The sequence below is a fragment of the Periophthalmus magnuspinnatus genome, chromosome 17, assembly GCF_009829125.3.
Source record: "Periophthalmus magnuspinnatus isolate fPerMag1 chromosome 17, fPerMag1.2.pri, whole genome shotgun sequence".
NCBI lineage: Eukaryota > Metazoa > Chordata > Actinopteri > Gobiiformes > Gobiidae > Periophthalmus > Periophthalmus magnuspinnatus.
This window is the reverse complement of record NC_047142.1, coordinates 12012634-12040045: the sequence shown is the minus strand read 5'-3', so window position 1 is coordinate 12040045 and position 27412 is coordinate 12012634. Positions and strand designations below refer to the sequence as shown.

At 36.8% G+C, this 27412-nt stretch overlaps 1 protein-coding gene across 1 annotated transcript in view; it reads left to right on the top strand.

Moving 5' to 3' along the window:
- crtc1a (CREB regulated transcription coactivator 1a) overlaps nt 1-27412 on the top strand; it is a 36231-nt gene that overhangs the window by 6708 nt on the left and 2111 nt on the right. The window contains exons 2-13 of the mRNA XM_055228373.1: nt 2584-2694; nt 6026-6142; nt 6846-6907; nt 7497-7591; nt 10751-10824; nt 10927-10958; nt 12742-12923; nt 13988-14121; nt 16235-16327; nt 17138-17224; nt 21541-21645; nt 26714-26891. Of these exons, the coding sequence (XP_055084348.1) occupies nt 2584-2694; nt 6026-6142; nt 6846-6907; nt 7497-7591; nt 10751-10824; nt 10927-10958; nt 12742-12923; nt 13988-14121; nt 16235-16327; nt 17138-17224; nt 21541-21645; nt 26714-26891 (1270 nt within the window). The remainder of the gene's footprint in view (nt 1-2583; nt 2695-6025; nt 6143-6845; nt 6908-7496; nt 7592-10750; nt 10825-10926; nt 10959-12741; nt 12924-13987; nt 14122-16234; nt 16328-17137; nt 17225-21540; nt 21646-26713; nt 26892-27412) is intronic.

Sequence of the window (27412 nt, the reverse complement as noted above, 5' to 3'; positions counted from 1 at the left end):
CACAGTGGAGCACTTCCTGTATTACCCCATGACATCACAAGTTGGAACAGAGTGTTTTCTGTTTAAAAGAACTCCGCCTAAATATGCAGGGTTTGTTTGTTAAATACTGGTATGTGTGAATGTAACAAAACACAAATCCAGGTATTTTTGTGTTGAGGAAACAACACTGTAACGTAGATCAGAAAATAGCGTACTATTGGTCCTTTAATGAGTTGATGTCGTAGATGTTCCCCAAAATACAGTCCCATGTATTATTTGTTAAACAATGAAATAACTATTGTGTCAAGCCTATTATGCAGGTATTCTCAAACTAAAGCTAAACTCTAGACATGTTTAGATGAGGAAACACCACTATGACATGATTAAAAACTCACAAACAAAATGTATGAATAAATCAATGTGAGTAGCTTAAGAAGCACCTCTATTTCAAATGTATTACATATATAAACAGGAAGTTGTGTGTAGAGTAGGGATGCACAATACATCGCAAAAATTTCGATATTGCAATACTGGCTGAAGCAATAATCTATATCACAAGAAACTTATTGCAACAACACAAAGTTTACATTTTTTTGAAAGTATAATGCATTCTCAGACTGTTCAGGAAAGGTTCATTTCTTTTTAGTACTGATTCTTGCTCATAAGAGTATCTAGTTTCAATAGTTTTAGTATCGATTAGTATCTGATTTTTGATACTTTTGAAAACCCTAGTAGACTGTAAGTAGTATGTAAACAGTGGGATGTGTGGTGGTCTGTGGTCGCGGTGCAGGCCTGGTTGGTAATTGTCGTCCTGATTGGATTTAGCTGTGTGCTCGTGGGGTTCATATGAGGAAATCTAATAGAGTGCTTATGGCTTTGTAAATTGGAAATGGGACTTGAGAGCGTTCTGAAATGTAGACATTGTCACAAGGCCTCGGGAGGTTTGTTTATGAAAATAAGAACCACAAATGGTACCAGATGTTGTTTTGATTGCCATCCCCTTAGCATCCAGTTCAGAACATTAATATTTGACTGTGTGACTAGATGAGCTACCTATTAATTCAGCTATGCACATTATAATTTTCATCTTATTATCAATAACATCTTTAAAGCCACAGTATGTAATGTTTTAGCCAAAAATAGACTGACATAAAAGCATGTTTTTTCTTCTATTCTGTTTATTGCACTGAAAAACCTCTTACTCTGAGCGGACTTGCATTTCCACAAACCTGACTCCTATTTGGCCAGAAGGAGGGTTTCCTCTTGCTTGTTTCCATAGAAATGTTGTTTCTTTAGCTATAATCTTCCGCAGTATGGCATAAAACATCTATATCCATGAACAATGCTCTGAAGTATGGCTTTAACTAGGGATGTACCGGTCCAGCTTTTTCAGTATCAGCCGATCCCTGATATCGACCATTACCAGTGTGGAGACTGAAAACAGCATTTATTTCTTTTAAACAAAAATACAGTCTGACAGAACTGATCCAAATGTGTTGCTTAGTTGTTATTTGTCCCACAAGTAACTGCTGAACAGCTTTGTGCAATTAAAAATTCAATCATTATATGAGACTTTCTGTGCCAACTACAACCAGTAAATAGTCTTATTACATTCATTTTTAAGCCCAAGCAGGATATCAGCTAAACCGATATTTTGGAAGCAGATCGGATGCATCCCTTATTTTAACTTTCTATTTCCATGGAATCAGGCAGGTGACATGCCACCTCCACAAAGTTACATATTCTACCTTTAACATAGACTTTTAAGCTTTTAATCTTACTCAATTTAAAATGTACTGTATATACTTGATGTACGCTACCAGGCAGTTCGGACACACCCTCTCATTCAGTGTTTTTTTTCTTCTTTGTTTTACTACTTCCTACATTTTATATACATACAGAAATATATGAAGTAACATATATAGAAGTATGAAGTAAAGACAAACAAAATGACACTACTAAATATTTTTCGAAAAAGCAAAGGGAGGATACTTTGAGGATTTGAATATAAAAATATTACAAAAATATTTAGCAGAGTTTACCTTTTTTCTTGGCTACATAATTCCATACATCTTACTTCATATATCTGATGTCTTCTGTAGGTATATAAAAAATATAAAGTAAACAAAAAAACTTTAGTCTATATTAGTCTTATATATATATATATATATATATATATATATATATATATATATATATATAATTTCATTTTTCACTTTTCGTTTTTTATTTCAATATTTTTTACTCAAACAATTGAAAAGTGCCCCTGTATTTCCACTGTAAAAATATCCTTCACTCCAAAACATGTATCTACAAGTGTCAAGTCAATAGGCATGCTATTTCAAAACGCCTCCCTCCAGCTTTTAATCTATCGAAGCATTCAAAAAAAGTAACTTTAGGTATCAGTAGATACTTAAAGCTACGGTATGGTATCGGAACTGAAAAAGCTGGATCAGAGCATCGCTCACAGTCAGCAACAAAGTCTCCTTTTGTTATGCCAATATATAGTCCAGTTTATTTTAGACTCTGGGTGGCTGTAATCTCACTGATGGTACCAACGATGCTTTCTTATATGTGACTTTGTGTGCGATTGTGTGTTGACAGTTGCAGAAGGCTCAGTACCTGCAGCTAGGGCCAAACCGGGGCCCGTACTACGGAGGCTCTCTGCCAAATGTCAACCAAATCGGAAACAGTGCCACAGATGGGCCATTTCAGGTAACTCTCAACCACAACAGGATCTGCTATCAACCAACAACTGTTTTGAAATTGTGGGGGAATTTGTTTAGTTATTTTTTATTTTTCTTATAAAAATCTCAAAGCCTCTAACCACTCCTTTGAAGATAGTGAGGTTTAGATCTTAGCCAAAGAAAAGAGCTGGTTTGAGAGCGGAGTTAAAGAGGCAATTTTTGTTAGAAAAGACAATCCATCTCTGAACAAGAATGAGGGCCTTAGACATAATTTATCTCCCATTTATAGCTCCATCCTCAGACCTAAATCAAAACAAGGAAAACAATAGTGATTTCCAGTATGCTAATAGTTTTGAGAGCACCCATTGGGGGCCTGAATTATTATGCAAAATATGACTCAGGCACAGTTCACACTTAGTGTAGTTCATTAAACCAAACAGAAACTGTGAACAAACAGGTATGTTAGTTTAGTTGTAGTTAACTCCTGCCTTCAAACAGATATAAGGCAGTGTCCACCTTTAATCTGACCACTACCTTCTACTTAAAATTATATAAAAGAGTGGACTAATTCACAATAAAGCCCATCTTGTAATTTTCTCAGCTATTTCTTTAAAAAAAAAACTAAAACATGAATTCTGAGTCGTTATGTAGAAAGACTCCATATTTACTGTTCTTATAATTGTGCAGCAACTCTTAAGTTAACTCTTAAAGAGAGGTTATTACACTTCTGTGGTGTAGTATTTGCTAACACATAACTTATTTAGATCACCATGTTACCTTTTCTTGTTTTTAAAATGCTAAATTCACCAAAAACAACGTATTAACATGTTTTATAAGTTTCACTTTTGTTTATGACGCTATGAGTCAAAAGTCGCTCCGCTAATGAAACTACAGCACATTGCATCAGGTTTGTGAAGTTATAGTGTATTGTTTTATATAATGGTTTTATGAATTTATGGAAAATTGTCATGTGCAAGTGTAAGAGAGATTGTTAAAATGCTCAAACATGCATGGATGACATTTAAAACCTGTTGAGGCATGTTTATGATGAGGGAACATTGTTATAATATAATAGAAATCTCCAAATAAATAATGTATAATAATGTCATGCACTTGTATCCATAATACTTCCACTTTAAAACTTCAGTGTTAACCATCTTATTCCAGCCTATTTCAAACATGATCTTTAAATCATAATCATGTTAAAGACTCGGCAAACCAATTACAACATTCATGCTCAGAGAGGCATTTGGAAAGAGCTTCATTGTTTTGGGATTGACACTTTTATTGTACAGTCATTCTCTGATTAGTTTAACCAAGAAAATAAACTAAAAATAGTTCAGTCTTTTGTCCCTGTTAAATCACAAGCCAAAATAGAACTGTTCAAATGTAATACCATACACATGCTTTGTATCAATACATTATTATATTTGCATGTTGCTAGTCCATTTAGAGACAGAATAAACTAGTCTGGTTAATATGCACTACAACTTATACTTTGAGGGTGATGTCATGAACAATCCCTGGGGTGTGATGCTAGCTGGAAGCACTGTTCTGTCTGAAACCCTGTTACTCAAGTTAGACTTTATTCTGAGCTTTGTTTTAGCATGATCTGACCATAAAGAATGATAAATTATTATTATTATTATTATTATTATTATTATTGTTATTATTATTATTAATAATAATAATAATAATAATAATAATAATAATAATAATAATAATAATAATAATAATAATAATAATATATGATAACTGAAAATCTACCTTCTTAACAGGACCATGAACGGTCGTATTGATCACATCCTCGTGAAAATGTGCTGTTTAAATCCATTTTGTATTTTGTCTTTAAGACATACATCTTAAAACGTAACATGCAGTTACATGTTGTTGCATCATGACAGAGGAACAAAGTCTGGAATAGTCACATGAAACTTGTTTTCACATGGTTCTCCTTTGTTGGATGAGACCAATGTGGATATAATTTTTTCTTCTAGGCAGTTGCTTCTTTAGTATTACCAAACAGCATCCCTTTTAAAATGTATTGGCAATATTCAGTCTGTTTTTTTCTTTCGCTTGTAAAATTAATTGAATTAGAAGACATAAAGTTTGATCCTTACAAAAAAAATAAAAAAAAATAAATACAAAAATTAAATAAAAAAAGCAACAATTATTGAATATTGACCCGGTTTGTTTGGTCTTTTTGGTGGCGTGACCAAAGGGTGAATTTGTTGTAATAGTGAAACAATAGCTGGGTCTAAAGTAAACAACGTGAATTACCTTAAGGGACAGGACTGTGCTCCTAAATAAATATTTCTGTTGGACATAAGCTTCCACAGCTGTTACATGTAAACAAACCCTGTGTATGTGTGTGGCTGCAGCCAGTGTCCAGCCTCCATAAAAGTCTAATGAGAGTGCACCATCAGAACATATGCTCATCAACACTAAACTGTAACAGACTTTAGGGGTAACAAAAAACAAGCATTTAAAAACATGTTTTATGACAATAACTTACATTTTGGGAGTATTTTTATTATATATATTATTTGAGTTTGGTGCTGTCCTACTAAGTGAACGCAGCTTAAAAGTGCATATGAGAGTATTTATGCAAAATATTTACTGTAGTTTTACATCAGTTAAGTAGCAGTTTGTGAAAAAAAGTTTTGAGGAAAAAGTTGAAAAATACAGGAAGTAGCGCCAAGCTCTAAAAATAATCCCTCTATCTATAATGTTACGGATTCTCAAAATTCCATCCAAAATGTAGGCCAGAATGTCCCACGTCCAACCAGGAAGTAAAATTATAAACTTCCCAAAATTGTCAAACTATAGAAAACTATAAAGATGTTAACTAGAAATGTAATGATCTTAACTAGATTTGAGTGATAATGTGACGTGTCATATGCACTAAACAAAAAGGGTATAAATTGTGACCTGACTAACCAGGACTAAACCACAACTAAACTGGAACTAAACAAGCCCCAACAGTACTCCTTAGTCCTGAGGAACACCAGAATACACATATATGACTCATGTTTTATGTTATATCTCATTAAACCAAATGAACATACACATTTTGAGCCTGCATATGCTTACTTTGAACAGCATGTGAAATTCATACAGTTCATTAATAGAGATTATACAGATGACATCACAACCTTTGGATCTTAATTAGTGATTGGCAAAGGTGTATGTGTGTCAGTAACTGAACCTTTCTCTCCTTAAATAACATGGGTCTAAGTCTGTGCTGAGGAAATAATTTTTATGGGGCGAAAACAACAGCTTTGTGAACAAGAATGAGGCAATAAAATGAAATGATGTCAGTGCATAACCCCTGTACCATCTGGTTTTGCTGCGCTCAGACGGACAGCGGCAGAGGCACGCGGCATCACGGCCTGGTGGACAGAGTGTACAGAGAAAGGAACCGTATGACGTCACTTCACCGCAAGCCCCTGTCTGTGGACAAGCACGGGCGACAGATATCCTTTTCATATGGCTGCCATAGAGCGCCAGTGGAAATGAGTGTGGATGGCCTGTAGTAGCAGTGGAACAGTTAGGGCTGGGAATCATAGGGTCCCTCACAATTCAATGTGATACACAGTACATGGTTCATGATACGATAATATCACAATTTGGCGATACATGTGATAATGGATGTATTGTACATCATATTCGGCGATATTTCACTATTTTTTAAGAACCAATACATTTTAACAATAGTATTTCTATGTTAAACCACTACCTGCACAGACTTATATGAAATACACCCATTTCAATCAAATCAAAACAATCGATTACAGTTACTCTTTAAGTTACTCTTACTTGAATATTACTTTTCGCAAATACTTTTTTAGTCTTACTTGAGTAATTTCTTAGACCACTACTTTGTACTTCTACTTGAGTTATATTATTTTAAAGTAACATTGCGCTTACTTGAGTGGATTTTTGGCTACTCTACCTGCCTCTGACTATACTTTGAAACTTCCAACAATATTACAATAAATGTACCACTAGAAAATAGATAATACTGCATTGTTACATTTTGACATTACCTTCCTTTGTGACATTACCCCCCCCCCCCCCCCCAACTCTCTCTGTCTTGTGTTTTATGATCGTCTAAAAGCACAGGGAGAAATGAGGTGATAAATCTGAGTTGTTATTTTCCTGAGTTGCTGCCTGCACATAGACAGCTGTCCGTACGGCTCTGTGTACCTGTCTCCACCGCCCGACACCAGCTGGCGGAGGTAAGGATGCACTCGCACATAAATCTGATACCACTGCATTCTCTGGCAAATATTTACTGCTCTAGTGTCTGCGGTACGGGTGAGTTGGACAAGGACTGGATTGGATTCATGTGATGTAGCACTTTTTCAAGGCCCTCAAAAAACAAAACAAAACATTTTTTCAGTTCTGATCTCAGTATTATAGCTTTAACTATCTGCAGATACTCAATATCAGCCAATACCAGTGCAGAGACTGAAAACAGCATTTATTTCCTTAATAAACTAAAAAAATTAAATAAGACAAAACTGATCCAAATGACCAGTAAATCATCTCATTACATCAATTTATATGTCCAATCAAGGTAATAGTTTTAGATTTCCTATCCAGCTAATTTTTCAGGATAGGTGCCAATACCAGTATTGGATTGATGCATCTCTACTCGCGATATTAATGATTGCATCAGTCAGTATAGTGATATCGATATTTGTGCGACATACTGTGCAGCCCTATTCATTAAAATGAGTGCAGTTGTGCAGAGCGGTACTTTCCCGTTTGCACACAGCCTCACATTTGCACACGACATACTGCCTCACGTCTATTGTGTTTCAGGGTGAACTCTGACTCGGCTCTCCACCAGAGTACTCTGACCCCAGCCCAGCAGGGTCCCTTCAACGGAGGCTCCCAGGAGATCCAGCCCAAGAGAGGTATCACACAGCAGAGACACTCACATACAGGCAATGATAGGAAAAATATTTTGAAAATTGTTTTACCAAATACAGAATACCCAACATATATTTTGTAACATATTCTGTTGCATGGGCAAATCTAAATACTGTATTCTGAATACATAGAATACTTTCACACCAAGTTGCATTACATTATAGTGAAAAAACATGACATATTGATGACAACAGCTTTATTTTTGTTGTTCACACACATGTACACACTGCAAGAGCTGTGTTTTCTTTTTTCCTCACTAATACTGTGCAGTTCAAAGTCAAAATAATGAAGTACTTTAGCAAAGTAACTGTATTCTTAATACCACCAAATGAAAAAGTAACTGTACGGATTATAGGTACTCCAAATGAATACTCTGAATATGTATTTTCAGTACAAGTATTCAGTTACTTTTCCAACACATATCATATCAGGGAGGAAAAGGGCTTGGATAGTAAAATGTCGGCAGTAAAATGCTTTATAATTAGATGCAGACATTACAAAGCTGCTTAAACAGTATATCAAGACAAATTTCGCTCAAATACATGGAAAAAAATTGAGTACAGGCTTTTATGGTCATGGTGAAGTCCAGGGTTAGTCGCAGTCCAGTTTGGTTCCAAATTTAATGTAGTGTGAAAGAGTGACCCAGCCATGTGTTTGATAAAGGCTCATAAAGGCAAAAACATTCTTCAGAGGCATTTGAATATTACTACTTCTAATCAATACTTCAGTGTGCACAGTAGATATTTTTACCTTGCCCAGTTTGAACTCAGTGAGGAGTGTAGGGTTGTCAAAAGGATCGCAAATCAGATACTAATAAATACTAAAACTCATCTGAGCAGGTATTGATATTAAAAAGTCACAGGACAGAAATGAACTTTTCCTGAGTAACTTTAGAATGATCTTGAGCTGTATCAGAACAAGTACAAGACCACATAGACTAGTATACACACATGGACCACACCATCTGGATGACTGAGGTATTACACAGATATAAGACCACATGGGAATGTAAAAGAAAGTACTACCATTTACTGTTGCACACCACATTCTATTGTCTAAACAAAGAGTTTTTTTATCATCATCGTGGTATCAGAATCAGTATTGAGTATCGAGTCTGTTCCTTAGTATCAAAATCGCGTTTGAAATTTTAGTATCATGACAAGACCAGAGGAGGGTGTATCAAAACTGCGTATACCCCTCTGTGCTGTCAAACCACAGGAGCCATCAATGAAAGTAGAAGTACAAGGCCCTATCTCCATATCGCACCAATTCCCCGTACTCGAACATGCCGGGGCCCGTGTTGCCGTCAGCTAGTTTGTTTGCTAGTAAGGTCTGGCTTTGTCCTGTCTGCTGCTGAGTGCACTCTTCAGGTTGATTAGAGGCTATTCACAACTGGCTTTTGAAGGATGATGAGGAAATGGAGCAGTATTCAACAGGATTCACTGGAAATCCAAATGTTAAGGGTACTTGAGAATTTGTAATGTTACTGACTTCTGGGGCTTCAAGTTTACCTTTAACATTTAGTGCTAATTAGAAACAGGCCTGTTACGATAACACATTTTAAGAGGTGGGCATGGCATTAGTGGTTACATTTACTTGAGGAACTTTGTAAACAAATTGCACTTTTTAGAGTACTTTTCTAGCAGCATACTTTTACTCCTACTTAGTAGTATTTTTATTGAAGTAGCAATACTCTTACTTGAGTAAAAGTTTGTAAGTTTAAAAGTGACAAAAGTTTTATGTTGACAATATGAAATATTTGTGTTTCCTGCACTGCTCCTTCAGATATGATTCAGTTTGTCTCATTTTTGTGTCTGTCCTTTGAAAATACCAGATTTTGTGCATTGTTTAATATTTTGTCCTTCCATTTACATTATCTTCAAATTAGAAATCAACTGTTATGTCCCAACAGTTACTCTTTAAGTTACTTTTACTTGAGTAGTAGTTTTCTCAAATACATTGTACTCTTACTTGAGTATAGTAATTTCTTCTACTTAGGTCACTATTATTTTTTACACAATTGAGCAGTCACAGTCACAAATTTTGAAGTGCAATATGTTGCTGAAGGAAAATGTAGACGATAAATGATAATGTTGAAACTATTGAACTATTGGGAAGTAACTGAATACTTAACCTTTATGCCACTGACAGATTTAAACAACAAAAATTATTCTAAATCTACAATATTGTTAAATCATGAGCTGCAATAAATAAACAGAAAGACTTTAGTTTTTATCTGTAATGAGTCATAGAAGTTACTAATACAATCTATTTGGGCTTAAATTTCATCATAAAGCCAAAAAATAACCAAAAATCTCCCAGTGGTGCAAAGAAAATGTACACACGATAAATGAACAAACTACCTGATTCACTCGTTCCTCTGTAAACCGAAATTGCATAGTTCCAAAAAGATCCTCAGCCTTTGCTCAATCGGCTTTTTCTTATCAAACCATTAGGCAGTGGAATCAGCTTCCAGACAGTCTGAAATTGTCCGTGGATTTTAGTAGTTTTACTAGAAATTTGAAAAAGTTCATTTTAAATAATCAAACGTGTCCACATCAGTCTAGTTAGTTGGTGCTGCTCTGTGCTCACTGTATAAAGCTGCACATCATGATTTTTATATTAGTTTGGACTGGGGGGGATATATGTATGGCAAATCGGTAGTCGTATATTGTAATTGTTAATTGATATGTGTTTTTTAATGTGTGTTCACCTGCTCAGGGACTGCAGATGGAAAGTAGCAGTAGCTAAATCTGGTGCAAATCATCTTTTCCTTGTAAGATTAATGAATTTGTACATGATCCCTGTCAAATAAAGAATAAAGAAAGAAAGAAAGAATACTGACCCCAAAAAATATTGTTCCAGCATTTATAGATTGAACAGTAAGTCAATATGATAATTATCGTGACAGGCCTACACACAATTATAATAAATATTTATTAAAAAATTGTATTGATTAATTTTATTTGAGTGCTGTTTAGCAGTATTTTCTTTTACTTTTTTGGCATTCACTACAAAATACACACATTTTCAGCTGATTTTGCAGTTAAGTATTGACCCATCTGCTTTGTTTAACCACCCACACAACTCCCATTTGCCTTTTTGTTACTGGAAGACATAATTTACCAACATTATTTTCCCAGTTCTCCTCCTGAATGTACCAGATGGATTTAAACAGGAATCTGAAGATGGCGGACAGAACTGGGATTGCAAAAAGGTATATTTCTCTTCTATTTATTGATTTTTAAACAACATATTCATTTTATTTGTTCAGTTTTTCCTGCGTACTATAAGCTGTCATGTTTTTCATTTCCTGCAGAATGTTTCGAGTTCAAAAGTTCCTGGAATACAGTAAGCATTTGAACGCTCCACCACAATTGATACTTTGTGGTGACACCATGTTGGGGATGTTCTACATGTATGTCTATGGTGGAATAATCAGCAGTTACTATGGCGACACAAAGCACACATTAGCAAACACTGCCAAAAAGTTTTAACATCATCTAAAAACTCAAAAAAATAATACAAAATGGATTTAAACAGCATGTTTTCAGAATCCTGTGATCAATATGAGCGTTCAGGTCCTGTTTAGTTGTTTCAACAAAAATGGTGAGAGTAAGTAACTGAAAAACTGTTGGCTAAGAGAGACTTGTTTAAGAGCACAAAGCAGCTCTCATGTTGTAGTTCCAGCTCAGTCTTATAGTCAGATTGTGTTAAAACAAAGCTCAGTTTAAAGTTTAACTTGAGTTTGGCCTGGGTATGGTAGTGAGCATTCACAGGTAAAGGAGAGGGAGTTGTATATGTTAGTGCAAATTATTTATGTGTCCTAATTATTTCTCCCTCTCTTTTAGTTTCATAGTCTATTTTTTGGATCTGTGTTGGGTAGGGCTTTAACTAGAGAAAAAATAATCTACGCAAAATAAAGTGGTTTTGTTCTTTAATTTTGAGTGTTTTAGTTGCACTAACTCATCTATGCTGTGTGTCTTACATCTCTACAAACCTGACTCTTACTTCGGCCTCCTCTTGTTGTCTCCATGGTAATGTTATTGTCTGTAATGTTGCACAGTGTCCCCATTAAACTTGTCTAGGTTAGATCTGTGGAGTGGCGACAGTCAGAATGCTTGTTTTTCAAGATTATTTTTGTCAATAAAAGCACCTGTAATTGAATACTTAAATCCTGTATTGATACTTTGCGGTTGATATCATCAACGCTCCCTCAGTGTGATGCTAACTGTATTTTGTATTTTTTTCTTGAGTTTTCAGATGATCTTAAAACAATTTTGGCAGTGTTTGTTAATGTCTCTGTAATCCCTCAGTCGTTCAGGTATGATCCATAGTAAAAGAAAAATATAAAGTCTGTCAACTGTTAACATATTTTATGTTTTTCTTTTACTATAGTAGAGGAACATTTCAGGCAAAGTCATAATATCTCCATGGAGACTATCATGTGGCAGACCCTCTATTAGAAGTTGCATTGTCACCTTTGAGCTACTAAAATGTTATTGCTATTATAATGTATTAGAAATGTATGTGCATTAACTTGCATGTTTTACAAAGTTAATTCACATATTTATTTAACAGCAATCTTTGAAATTTAAATTTCACAGTATTAACCATCCAATGCTATTTTCTGATCTATGTTATAATCTATGTTATGTTGTTTCCTCATCACAAACACACCTGGAGTTGTGTTTTGTTTCATTCACACATATTTAACACACACATCCTGCATATTTAGGCTGAGTTCTTCTCTCAAACAGAAAAGACTCTATTCCACCTTGTGATGTTATCTAGTAATACAGTGCTCCACTGTGTTTTTAAACTCCATACAAATTCAGCAGAATCATTTGGATGATTTCAGCTCTGGAATTGCCGATTTCTACTGAACAAAGGGTAGTTAACTTGAAAACTACCACTTCATGACAGGAACATTTTTGAGCTTTGGTAATGTAGACAAAATAATAAACCATGGTTGCTCAAACATGTGTGAAAGAATCAAAACATAACTCCTGGTATGTTTTGAAGATATAAAAACATTCTAACATGGCTTAAAGCTCTCAAGAGTCCGTTTTGCTTAATGTAGGACCTTTAACCTGTATGCTAGCCTAACCTGTCCTGGCCTTGTGTCTCTTAGCATCTTCCCGTCTCCAGAGCAACAGTTGTCCCTCTCTCTCAAACCAGCAGCCCACAGCACGGGTGGCTCTCTGCCCGACCTCACCAACCTACAGTTCCCCCCTCCTCTGCCCACACCTCTGGACTCAGAGGACACAGGGGCGGGCTCCTATGGCAGCTTACACTCACTCAGCACACAACAAGGTAACAGCACTTTTCCTTTCCTCATAAGATTGTTGGACAATCTATTTCTGATTTTTGTTTTAGGCCGCCCCAGTTTCTGTGTGTCCTTTCCCAGATTGTACTCAGAGCATTGATGACCAGTTATTTAACCGGGCTCATGAGTTAAGTTGAACCAATGAAATGATGAACCAATGATGTGGCCAAACCTACTTGACAAAGCCTGATCTTGTCACATCTCAGAAGCTACGCAGGGCTGGGCCTGGTTAGGAGTTGGATGGGAGACTACTGGGAATACTAGGAGCTACAGTGGCTTTAGTACAAACTGTTGTTGTGTCCTTAAGCAAGACACTTTGCCCACATTGCCTAGTATGAATGTGGTGTGTGAGTGAGTGTTGATAGTGGATGGAGGGGCCGTTGGCGCATATTATCAGCCTCTCTTCAGTCACCCCCGGGGCAGCTGGAGCACATCACCACTTTTTTTGTTTGGTTTTGTATCTGCTGGAGCTGGGGGTATTTTCAAGACATGCATTATTTTAAGCTATGATTTATTACAAGGACAGTGTTGGCCAAATTACTTTGCACAGTTTTGAAAAACTGATTACTGACTGCCAATTACTGTAAAAGTAATGTAATTACTTCTCGGCTTACTTAATTTCAAAAGTAATTTGATTACTGATTACTATAAGTTTACTTGAGAAAAGGGAAACACACAGCTCAGGAACCAACTTCTAAAAAGCATGAATTCTTCACACTGATGGCACTTTCTGATTTCTCATCCTTAAACCAACATTTACTGTTTACGACACAGATCTATGAAGGGAAAAAGTAACAAAAGTAACTGTGATCTAATTACAACATTTTCAGTTGTAACTAGTTTCATTACTGAATTATATAAAAAGTAATCTGATTACAGTAATCCCTTACTTTGTAACTAGTTACTGGCCAACACTATACAAGAGTAATACCAAGATGTATAGAATAGTTTAAAAAGCCTGTATAATGCAATAGTATCTTTAAAAAGTGTTATATCCATTGATGTTTGCTTTTTCCTTCCTGTTGACTTATGTGTGTGGTGCTTCGGGTAGGAGTGAACGCCTCGCAGCCCCTGGTTGCCATGGAAACGCAGAGCCAGTCGGACATGGTTCCTCTGATGCTGAACGCCGGAGAGTCCCAACACCAGCAGCAGTCCTCCACGCAGCCCCCCCTCACTCTGTCCCAGGTAATATATTACTAACCCCCACCCCCATTCTATTTAAAGAGGAGAGATTATGGCAAATCAACTTTTTGTAGCTTTCTACCATGTTATAACGTTGTTCCCTCATAAAATATGTCTGAGTAGGTTTTATATGTCATCCATGCATATTTGAGTAATCTAGTGATCTGTCCTGGGCCCTATTCCTTACGGTTAGCCGTACAATCCTTTCCAAAGCTCAGCCTAAGTCTACATCACCCATGCTCCCACAAAACAAATTTCCCTAAATATACAAAAACATGATACAAAACAATACACTTCAATTTTCACAAACCTGTTGCGATGTGCAGTAGATCATTTTAAATAGTTTGCAGGAGTCCAAAGTTATTCCTCACTTACCGTATGCATTCTGAGCATCCTAATTATTCACAATGATGAGTTTATAAGTGCTTTTCACAACTCAGACGAGAGTTTTGCGCTCACGGTAATGCCAATATAGTGACAATAAAACAATTAGATACTGACAGTACAGTTTGTGCCAATCCTGGTGCTTTCTGCTGGTGGAAGTGCTTTCATGTACATATGTAGGCCTGTCACGGTAAATACTACAGCAATACATAACAGATGAAACAATAATTTTTGAAGCTCAATATTTAAATGGTGCTTTTACTAGCTGGAAAATGTGCGTTATTTTTCTGTACTATGTTGAGATTTGAACTGTAAAGGGTTGAATTATGAGGTTTATCTTCATTATAGACACAAACTAACTACTTGATTGTTGCACTCTGTTATTTATTTAACTTTTTAACAATATTGTACATTTAGAATAAATTTTGAGGATAATTCTGCTTGCTTTGTTTTCAGTACTATCATTTATCGTCTGTATTTACATCACCAATATATCGCATTTCAAAATGTGTTATTGTGACAGGCCTATACATATTAAAAATTACACATTTACATAGTAAAAACGCAGACTTGATAACACATGGTAACCAGCCTTGAATCAAGTTCACCACTTTGCACCATATTGGAAAAATCAAAGAGAAGAGCAGTTAACTCTTTAGAGTCCACTCAGGCAGCAGTAGTTCAGTTGGTACGGTGGTGTCCACTGATCTGCAGTTTGATGGTTCGAATCCTGCTCTTGACATAAACATCATTGGTCTGATCCACTGATGAAAGCTGTTGTTGTGTTCTTGGGCAAGACACTTAACCTGCCTCACCCCCGGTGTCTGTGTACACCACTGTGTGAATGTGTGTGTGAATAGGATGAGTGGTTCCTTGATGTAAAATGCTTTGAGTGTCTTTAAGATGGAAAAGTGCTATATAAAAATGTGACTGTTTACCCATATTGATCATTGTTTATTAAGGACGGACAAGATCTTGCGCCACAAGATCTCGCAAGATAAAATTGCCACAAGACTGTGCACACATGAGGAAATTATTTTTTTATCCATGTTTCTTACAGTTACACCTCCCTGAGAGCTGTAATTCCAAAACATCTATCAAGCTCTATAATGACAACATCAGTATTAAATAGAATAAAAAAATAAAAAATATACGACTCCAAATTGTAGGGATGTACTGATATCTAAATCTCTGGGTACAATATTGTCACAATATGCATCTCACGGTACAATATTTACTGTGATATTTTATGGAGGAACAAAATTGTGAATAAGCCACATATTCGTTTTGTCTTACTTTAACAAGACTGTGCTAAATAACAGCTATCTCTTCATGTAGTCTGCACTGAAACAGCAAAGGATCATGGTATATGAAGTTCCCTCTGTTTTTTAGCTATTGCTGCCCCATAACAATAAATGTAAGTAGTAGTAGTGTAATGTAAGACTTGTAATTGGATATTTTGTGATGGCCTACGATATTATTGAGACCTTTAACGATACAACATCACAGTATTTTGGTTATCGCTACATCCCTACAAAATTGTAAAACGGATTGGACAGTTTATTACAAATCTTTCAAAATCTCACCTTGTCTTGTTCTCGTGGAGCCAATTTCGTGTTCCTTCTCGTCTTGTGGGAATTCTGTCTCGTCCCAGCCCTTACTGTTATGCCACCTGTCTCTATAGCCCAGTGCATTGACGTGTGTTGACTGAGTGTGCTGATGTGCTCCTCAGGCTACGATCAATGCCATGAATCTGGAGCAGCAGTTGTCTCAATACGCCTTCTTCAGCCTAGAGCCCCCAGCGCCAACGCACCACAGCCAACAAGTCAGACACTCTTTACTTAACTTCTGATTCACCCGAATGTTTGGTCAGGAAATTCACTTTTTAAACAATTCAACTGTTGCTATGTAATTATGTTTACAATTCATCAAAATGTGTAAGTGTCTTAAGATTCAAGATTCAATATTTTATTGTCATTGTCATGGAAAACAACTAAATTACGTTTAGAGCATCAAACACTGCAGTTTTGATGTAAAGTTCAATACAAAAGGTGCAAAAGCCCATCCAATAACCCCAGTGTAAACAAAAGCACAATAATGAAATTAGTGCAGCACATGTGTAATAAACAGTAACAGTCTGAGCAGCAGCATAAAGGGCTTCATCATCATCATCGTCATCATCATCATCATCATCATCATCATAACTGCATAATTGCCATAGTCTTTTTCAGAAAATATATTATTTTATAAACTGCAAAGTGTTTTTTGGGCTGTAAAAAATCTTTCTGATTGGGTGAGAGAGGAGCCAGGAGTCGTACAGATGCTGCAGCGAGGTCTGGAGAGTAGAACAAGACAGAAAAACATGACTTGGGCATTTATGCAATGAGGCCGGCAAATTGTAAAATGTAATCTTGTGATTATAGTCTTAAAACTAAAATCTGTAATTGTATTTGATTTTTTTTCACCAGTAGATGGCAGATGTGAAACCTGCCCCTCCTTTGATTTTAGGAAACTGTACCGGAATACAGTTGCTCAAACTTAGTATTCAGAATACATATTTTTGGTATATGTATTCATGTATTCCCAACACTGTATATAACTAACCCTAGTCAACTTTCTCCTCTGTGCCGTACAGCAGACAGGCCTGGTCCAGATGCCCTCCCTGAACTCTGCCACAGACAACCAGAGCACACCTCAGAACATGACCATCGATATGAATGTGGTAAGCTCCTACTACTTTTAGTCTGCTTTCCCATGGCCTAATGCACTGCTAAAAGTGTCAAGGTTACAGCTTCAGTAGGCCTGTTGAAACTGCATATGACACGTTTTGATGATTCTCTAATTTTGACTTAAGTTGGAGGGATAATACCTGTTGTAAATACAGTACTGTGAAAGAGTATTTGCCCCCTTACCGATTTCTTACTTTTTCTGCACCTTTGTCACTCTTAGCCATTTAAGATCAAGCAAACTTCAATATTAGACAAAGATAACTCAAATGCAGTTTTAAGTGCTGTTTTTTACTAAGGCTAACTGCAGTCTGCAAAGCATTTGTGATAACTGGCAGTGAGTCTTTCATATCGCTGTGGAGGAATTTTGGCCCACTCTTCTTTGCAGAATTGTTTTAAATCAGCCACATTGGAGGGTTTGAGCATGAACCACCTTTTTAAGGTCATGTCACAGCAGCTCTATTGGGTTCAGGTCTGGACTTTGACTAGGCCACTGCAAAACCCTCATTTAGTTTTTTCTAAGCCATTCAGATGTGGACTTGTTGGTTTGCTTTGGATCGATGTCCTGCTGCAGAATCCAAGTGCTCTTCAGCTTGAGGTCACAAACTGATGGCTGGACATTCTCCTTCAGGATTTGTTGGTAGAGAGCAGAGCAAAGTTCATGGTTCCTTCAGGTTCCAGCAAGTCGTCCAGGTCCTGAAGCAGCAAACAGCCCCAAACCATGACACTACCACCACCGTGTTTCACTGTTGGCATGATGTTCTTTTTATCAAATACTCTGTTCATTTTACGCCAGATGTAACGGGATGCACTCAACTTTTGTTTCATCAGTCCACAGAATATTTTCCCAAACCTTTTGGGATCATCGAGATATCTTTTGGCAAAAGTGAGACGAGCCTTTATGTTCTTTTTTTGTCAGCAGTGGCTTTCGCCTTCATACTCTACCATGCACACCATTTTTGCCTAGTCTCTTTCTTATGGTTGAGTCATGAACACTGACCTTTACTGAGACAAGTGAAGCCTGCAGTTTCTTTAGATGTTGTTCTGGGTTCTTTTGTGACCTCTTGGATCAGTCGTCGATGTGCTCTTGGTGTAATTATTGTCAGCCAGCCACTCCTGGGAAGGTTCACCACTGTACCATGCTTTCTCCATTTTTGGATAATGGCTCTCATCATGATTCACTGGAGTTCCAAAGATTTAGAAATGGCTTTGTAACCTTTTCCAGACTGAGACATGTCAATTACTTTTCTTCTTATCTGCTCCTGAATTTTTTTTAGATCAGTGCGTGATGTCTTTGCTCAATATTGCCAACTTCACCTTGTCTCACAGGTTCTATTTAAGTGATCTCTTGATTTGAAAAGTCTGGAAACATCAGGCCTGGGTGTGTCTATGAAATTTAACTCAGCTTTTCACAATAATATGATTAATCACAGTTACCTCATCATTTAGCAAGCACAGGATCTTGTAAGTTTGGATAGTATTTTTCTCTTAACAAATAAAATAATCACAGAAAAAACGCATTTTCTGTTTACTTGGGTTATCTTTTTTCAATATATAAATTGGTTTGATGATCTGAAACAGTTAAGTGTGACTCACATGCCAAAAAGAAAGAAATCAAGAAGGGTGCAAATACTTTTTCACAGCACAGCAGAGATATTTTACACAGTTTCATATTGAACTCGTTAGGTAACACTTATGGAATTCTCTAGTGTGATGTCATGATTTCCAACCAGGAAGTAAAATTATAAACCTAAAAAATGGCCAAACTGGGAAAAGGTTTTTAATATTTTAGCAAAATCTTAAAATATAATGGTTTTATCTGTGTTTTAGGGAAATGGGTGGTCTAACCTGTCATAGGCACTAACTGCACCGCGCTACTACTTTCTGTATACAAATAAGTATGCAACACTTATAAATATGCAAATACTACAAGATTTTTCCTCAGCTCTGCGTGTCCTTCTGATCTTACTTGAGGAATATTTTTTTATTTTTCTAACCAAAAAAGCTTTTCTTTTCAACATCAGAAATCATATAGGTAACTTCCAAGCACAACGGAAGCTAGTGCAGAACAATCTCAGTTGATAAATAGGTCGAAGTTACTTTTATTTTGTAATTTTTTATTCAAATTTGTTTATGTGATTTATTTGTTGTTAAAGGCAATGTTCATTTGACATTTTAAACACTGAAAAACAATAATCGCATGCATTTCGGAATATGTTTTGGTAACAGAATAATATTGTAATTGGAGACAGGATATTTACTTTTTTTTGCCGGGGAAAGCTAATTACTTAAAGTTGCACTGCGTAACTTTTCTGGTGGAATATACACAGCATGTGCTTGTCTCTATAGAGATTTTATTACTTTTGACTGAAATCTGTCAATGTATCTGACCTGTAACTTGGCTTGCTTATCTGCAAAGAGATAAATCATGCCATTGTGGAACATTTCAGGCAAAGCATTATGTCAGTTCACCTTATTCTGGAAGTTTCCGTGGGCGCCGCAATCGTCATTTGGGTTATATTATTTTGCATGGGGCTGCAGATCTTAACAGTAAATAAGTTCTATGTGGACTACAAAGCTGTTTTAAAGCCTCTAGAGAATCAGAGCAGTGTTGACTTGTTGGTCACATGAACATAGAATATTTTACTCAAATCAACCTACTTTATATCAGATTTTAACAGCAAAACTTTTCTCAAATTCTCCATTGAAATGAATCTAATTCCTAGAAGTGCCTCCACAAAGAGCGCGGTTTAGTAGCATTTAGAGGCAAAAGTGGGTGGCGTGGAATTAGGTCAATAGAAGCAGGTGGCGGGAAAAGTTGCACAGTGCACCTTTAAACTGCGGCCTATTTGCAACCATTCAAATTGCTATTTTGATTTGATCTTAATAAATTGCACAACTCAACAAATTTCTAAAAATTTTAAAACATTGACCATATTTTATAGCCTTTTAAAAATGTCAACATTTTAAGCTGATTTTCAATTTATGATTCTTAAGCTGCTATCTCTTCTATTTGGTTGTGTACAGCGAGTGTGTCCGTGATCCAAGGTTGTGCAGTGTTTAGTCCCTGGGCGTATGTGGTCTGCCTCGCATAAGCCTCCAGCAACATGAATTATATATCCATACAACCAGTTCAAACAGTGTTTTTAATGTAGCGCAGAGCCGTCATCGAGCGTGCGCCAGATAAGAGAATCTTGCATTTCAAACCCTCTCCCCATAGTGCACAACCCAAAGATGAACACAGGAAGACTGTGTATTACTGCACTCAAAAAATTAAAATGTAAGTGTAAATGTACATTCAGTTTACATTCAGTTTTTGATGCAGTTCAATTTTAAATGAGTGAACAGCAAACCTGATAGCAGAAAAAGCTTTAGCAAAATGTATGTACACTTTGCACCTGTATATTGCATTCCAGATGCAACTATAGAGTCATATGCTTCATCTGAGAGTTCACACTTCACTATGACTGGTTAAATCCAACTGTCAATCATTCAGCGAAGGTCAAAGTTGACCAAGTGTGTGGGAAAAGTACATGTTAAAGCATAGAGCTGAATTAAGCAGAAAAGAATTGGCATAAATAAGAATTTTGACAATGATTCATGAGGAAAAAGTATATTATTTGTAGACATTTGAAGGAGGTAGGAAGAAAGAGAGGTAGGAAAGGAGGTAGGAAGGAGGTAGACAGGAAAATATGATTACTAAGAAAAGATGTAGTTTGGAAGTGTGCTAGTACAGAAAGAAATTTGTAGAAGCAAGGTAGGAAGTGAGAAATGAAGGAAGAAAAGAAGGAAAGGAGGTACAAAGCAAGGTAGGAAGAGAGGTTGGAAGGAAGGTAAGAAGTGAGGTAGGAAACAAGATAGGAAGGAAACAAGGTAAGAAGGGAGGTAGGAAGCCAAGTAGGAAAGTATGGAAATAGTATAATATGCATTTCAGATGCATTTATTGTATCATCTGCTTGTTATGAGAGTTCACACTTGACTGTGATTGGAGAAATCCAACTGTCACTCACTCAGGTCAAAGCTGACCAATAGCAGAAGTGGGCGGGGAAAAGTAGATGACATGTGTTTGCGGATAGAGCTGCATTTAAACAGAAAAGCACTGGCAGAAATAAGAATTTGGATAAGAGGGGAGTAATGAATAATGAGTCATGGGAAAAAGTATATTATTTGTAGACATCTGAAGGAGGTAGGAAGGAAGTGAGTGAGGAAGCAAGATCGAAAGGAAAAGTGAGAGGCAAAGTAGGAAACAAGGTAGTGAGGTATTATTTTTAGACATCTGAAGGAGGTTCTGAAGAGTTGTGTCTTCTGTCAGTGTCAGGCCTTCTCCCAGTACCGCAGCCGAATGGGATCCTCGGCCAATCAGTCGCCCACGTCCCCTGTCTCCAACCAAGGCTTTTCGCCCGGAGGCTCACCCCAAGTAAGGCCCGGGACCACCCCACTCCAAACTGGTCTAAACTGGTTCAGTTCCATTGATAACCAGTCTAAACCACTTTACACTGGCTTTGTGGAGTCCAAATCTGTGGCTTACCCCTGTAGCAGCTGCTTCTGTGATGTTGGTAGCAGATCTGGGCAAAATGAGATAAATGTTTTTAAAGGTCGTATATTGCGCAGCCTTAAGCCATGTTAGAACATTGTTATCTCCTCCTACCTTTATTATTATTATGGGACAACAGTATGCCAATATGCGCCGATATGCGGGATTTGAGTGTTAAGCATGAATGTGGATGAAATAAAACACAACTCCAGGTCTGTTTTGATGAGGAAACAACATTATAACATAGATCACAAAATAGCGTAATATGGGCTCTTTAAGAGTACAACAGGTACATTTAAGAGGATAGGTCGTTCTACTGAAGCTCTCACAATGGTTAATGCCCTTTGCCCAGATCTGAGTGCATTCTTTGGTGATGTTGGCGTGACGTGCCCTTTGACCTCTCCTCACTGCTGCTATGTGCATAGTCCTCCAGCACTGTGTCCCTGGTCCAGTGTTCTGTGTTTTCCCTGTTTTTTCCTAGAGTAAAATGTGGTGTAGTTTGTATGTCGTGCTGCTGAGTATCATGTATGTAAATTCTGTTTGGATTGAGACCTAAAGGTAGGCACTGCTCACAACACTGGAATATGTTGTGTTGGCTATCCTTGTGGTTTGTATTAGATCATGCGTGTATTTATAAAAAAAAAACAAAAAACAAAAAAAAATTTTCATACAGAAAATGTAACACAAAGTGCTTTACAGTGCATTAAAAACAGTCCCAACCACCCCACAGCCAAACAACCCAACCCCAACACCTCAATAAACATAACAGCCCCCCATATATATATTATAATCAGAAGTACAGTACATACTGTATGTGATGCTCAATATATCACAAAAAGTATCAATATCACAAAACTGACTGACATAATAATCAACATCGTAACATACTCATTATATCACAGTAACAGCAAGGAATTTTTTAGAATATGTTTTTGTCTCTGTTAAGTCTTTGTTTTGACACGGTTTCACTTGTAAATTTAAGTATTTTTTTGTTTGAGTTTAACTGAATTTTTTGTGTTAAAAAGTCTATTAAAATAGCAATAACAACAATATTGCAGTTCTTAACAGCCGTATCTCATACTCCAAATCCATTTTGAAAATCTTTAAACTTTTTGGCAGTTTTTGCAAATGTGTGCATTATGTCTCATGGTAACTACGGAACATCTCCATAGAGATACGTGTAGAACACCCCCAGTGTGATGTCACTGCAAAGCATCAATATTGTGCATCCTTTTTACAACTGTAACTCATATCCACACATTTATTATGTTATTATTAATCTAAATAAAATGATAACATGTAAAACTAACTGAACAAAAGCATGCTATATTTAGCCTGGGAACAATCGAAACAACTGTCTAGCAATTTACTCACCAATACAGTTATCCATTTCAAACAGCACTCACACAGCTGTAAGGAGTTTGCCTGAGCAGCCAGTCCCTTCTACATTCTTTTAAAATCCAAGGGTGTGGAATCAGACCATAAAGTGTGACAAACCTCTGTCCTAACTTGGAACGGTCCAATCACAGTTGTGGAGTTGTGTCATGTGTCTCTCAAATGTCCCTTGTTTTTATTTCTACAGGGAGAGCGCCAGAGAGACTACCAGACTCTCATTTTCACGATCGCCCTGTTAAAATACAGAACAATACAGACAAAACAAACAAAACAAATAACTGCTTAGGTCCATTTAAAATATTAAAAACCGAAGGTCTGATTATAAATGTTTATCATCAGATTAGTAAAATGCATTAGTGGCCCCAGTGTATCCAATTTTGCATGTCCTTGAAATGTGTTCAATTTTTGGGGAGCAAAATGAGATCTTGTATTAGAAGTTCCTGTATCAAAGTTCAAGTGACAGGCAGTCTATCAAGTAGTCCTTATGAATACATTTTATACAGTGTTGTTCTCTTTTGACAAATAGTGAAGGCCAACCTCGAGTGTACAGTGATGGATTTTAAATTCATCACCTGTTATGAAGCAAATGCTGAGTGGAAGAGTGTATCTAGGGCTTTTAAACTAAAGGCTGAAGTCTGCATATATATTGAGTAAATAAGGAGTGAGAGAGATGTGCGTGTATCTGAAGTTAAACTGAAGCACAGTGACATTGTGCCCTGTTTGCCCTGGGAGCCCTGGGAGCCCTGGGAGCCTGCTCAGCCCTGCTCTGCCCTGTGGGGGCATGTGCACTCATTTTCATAATTCACTTTTCCTGCGGCTGCTCACGGACTGCACCATGATCCAATTACTCCGACATTATAAAGGCCACACAATCCAATCAGCCATTCTTGTGCTGAGGCTTCTATGAGCACATCCTCAAGAGAAACTTCAGGATTAGCTTCTTCTTAGCCACTTTGACAAGGAGAAGTGGGATTATATTGGTGTTAAGTAAAACGTCAAGGCCAGAGAGAGTAGAGTGGAGTTTCTAGGGACTTCGTCCGGGTGCGGGACTTAGCCCTCAATGTAGTCATAGCTAACGAACTGCTATGTGCTGTGCTTCTATAGAGAGTGAGTTGATTTCATAATCAGCAGATGTAATTACAGCAACACCCGTTTAGCAAACCTGTGCCCAAACCATACATTTACCTGTTCCTAAACCTAACCGTGATGTTAATCCTAACCTTAATCTGATTGTGAAGCAAATATATTTTCAGAAATCAACATTTCTGAGCATAACCACTAAACACAAAATGGTTGTTGTTGTTTGGCTTAACTTTGTTTGGAGTAAAATGGTGCCTCAGATGCATCAACAGAAAAGAAAAACTGGATGTGTTTTTCTTATAATTTTAGGTCTAAATAAAATGTTGTCCTGTCAAAAAGAAAAACTGATTAAAAGTGAGTTGCCATGGTTACAATAGAATGTTAAATCCCAGCCCTGGACGAAATGCTGAGCTTTTGGGGAGAACAAGGAAGTAAGGATGTTAGCATGCTAACTGTTGCTAGCATTATAATGACGACAAAACTCTGGTTTAGCCTCTGAGAGTTTAGAAAAGTGCTTATAAGCTCATTGTAGTGAAAAATTAGGATGCTAGTAATGTGTGAAGAAGTGAGGAACAACTTTGGGACAAAGCAAGTGGACTAGTTCATACTAGCAAAGTCAGGTAGGCTACAGCGCCTTTAAGATGAAATGATTCAGGCAATAATCTACATAAAAAAACAAACAAAATAGTACAATTTTATCAAAGTTACTCAGGTAAATGTACTTGAATAAATGTAACTGAGTACTACTCACCTCTGCAAATGTGAAGTGCCAATATAGCAATTTATCCATGTATTTGTTTCAAATTTTCAGACCTCTTTCTAATTGAAGTCTAGAGATCTTTTACACCCCAGATTTGTTTCGTACTCAGATCATAAATGATGTAACAGCACTTTTTATTAGATGTCCTCAATTGTGATGTGTTATTTCATATCTTTGTAGATCAAATAGCCTTTATACAGTCTCTTTGCATTTGTATATATTGTAAATTTTTTATCTCAAGAGTAATGCAGAGACTTTTTGTACACGTATTGCTCTTTACTGGTTGATTAAGTAAATTATCCTCTGACTTTTATCTCTGTTTCAAGGTTTTTCTTTGTTTTAGCAGAAACTACCGAACACGAGAGGAGAGGGCCGTTTTCCTCAACAATTTGTTAGCAAAGTACTTTGAAAAGTATACTTTCTTCAAAAAGTTACTCAAGTAAATGTATCTACGCACCTCCCTTAGCTTGTGGTGTGTTTTGGAGTAAGTGATATTTACCCTGACCCCCTGACCCTGAGCTCAGTGTGAACCAGTGCACTCTCACAACAGGTACTGCGCTCTGCTCTACATGGACTAGAGTCTAGACTGACGTCTTGAGGTGATTTTTAAAAGCAATTCCTAAAAAGGAGATTGTTGTAGACATGTTACCATGGTTTTGTTATTTTTTACTTTTGTAAACTTCACCTCATACTACACAAAACTAAACTTACACGCTGAGCAATAGATTCAAAAAGTTTAATCGTGATGTTCTTAAAGTACATACGACAGGTTTTCATGTTTTTCTAATTCTGATTTGATTTGGCAGGATAGTGTAGCAAATATTTATGATAGTTTTACATCAATTAAGTGGCAGTTAGTGGAAAAAAGTTGAAAAGTACAAAAATGGAGAACGTAGCATAGAGGGTGAGTTCTAAAATAGGATACTTCTACCTATAGTATGTCATCAGCGTCCTTCTTATCCAGTTTATGCACAAGGATGGCATTGTTCTGAAAGGTTAAACCATCATTTAACAAAATAAATGTGAAATAGATTTTTGTTAGTCTCAGCTGTTGTGTGATTTGGACAGGTTTTGACTCTCATTAACATTATGGTTGCTGGGTAAGTGTTATAGAATGACCTCTGTGTGTGTCATATCAGCTGCCCATGTTCCAGTTCCAGTTCCAATACAGATTGCCATACTAGAGCTATATTTATCTGTCGATACCCAATATTACCAATGCAGAGACGGAAAACAGCATTTATTTCCATTAAACAAAAATAACACAAGACAAAACTGACCCAAATATGTTATGTAGTTGTTTCCCTAAAGTAATTGCAGAACAAATTTGACCCAGAGAGTCTAATTTTTACAAATTTACAAATACGACCAGTAAATCAATTTATCAATCGATCAATTTATTTGTCCAAACGGGATATTGACTGAACTGATATTTAGAAGCCAATATCCAATCCAGCAGATCTTTCGGTATCCACGCCAATCAGATTGATGCATCCCTATGTTCAACCAAGAAGTAAATGATCAATTTCACCAAAATAAAAATTAAAAAATTACAAAAAACTAACTAACATAATTTTTAACTATGTTTTAGTGAAATGAGTAGTCTGACCTGTCGTGTGCACTTTAGGTTTAGTGTTGCCACAGTGTGTTTGCAGTAGGAGTTTCTCTCTGCTCCAGTCTCACTCATGGTGTAATGTGTGTGTGTGTGTGTTTCAGCTGGAACAGTTTAACATGTTCGAGACCCCCGTCAGCTCTGACAGCCTACCCTACAACCAGACCTCCACTCTCAACTACTCCCAGGCCCTCATGATGGGGCTGAGTGGGCCACATCTCCAGGACATGCAGGGGCTGGGCTTCAGTAACCACGGCAACATCCCCAACATCATCCTCACAGGTACCACAAGGCAACAGACAGATACAATGAATAGTTTTCTGAATAGATTAGGGATGGACCAATACGATCTGTTCATCCTGGTGCTGATATTGAATTTTGGTGGATCAGATATTGACTTTCAAAATATCAGTTCAGCCAATATCCCGTTTTGGTCTATAAATTGGCGATATACTGACCAATGTTGGCCCAAAACTTCTCATAATATTAAATTTGTATTTTTCCAGAGCTGCACCTGTAGTTACTTTAAATGATAAATAACAGTTAGACACAATTGGATCATGTTTTACCTTTTGCTGTTTGTCTTTAAAAGAAATAAATCATATTTTCACTCTCTGCTCTGGTACCGATTGATATTGGGTATTGTCAGACACTTAAAGCCAAAGTATCAACATCGGTATCAGAGCTGAATCAGTGCTTCTCTAGAATAGATGATCATTTTTTGCGTTTACAACTTAGAAGCAGGTGGACGTGTTTGTGATGTGACGAGCCAGCACAGTGGTGGAACAGTTAGTAAGGTTGGG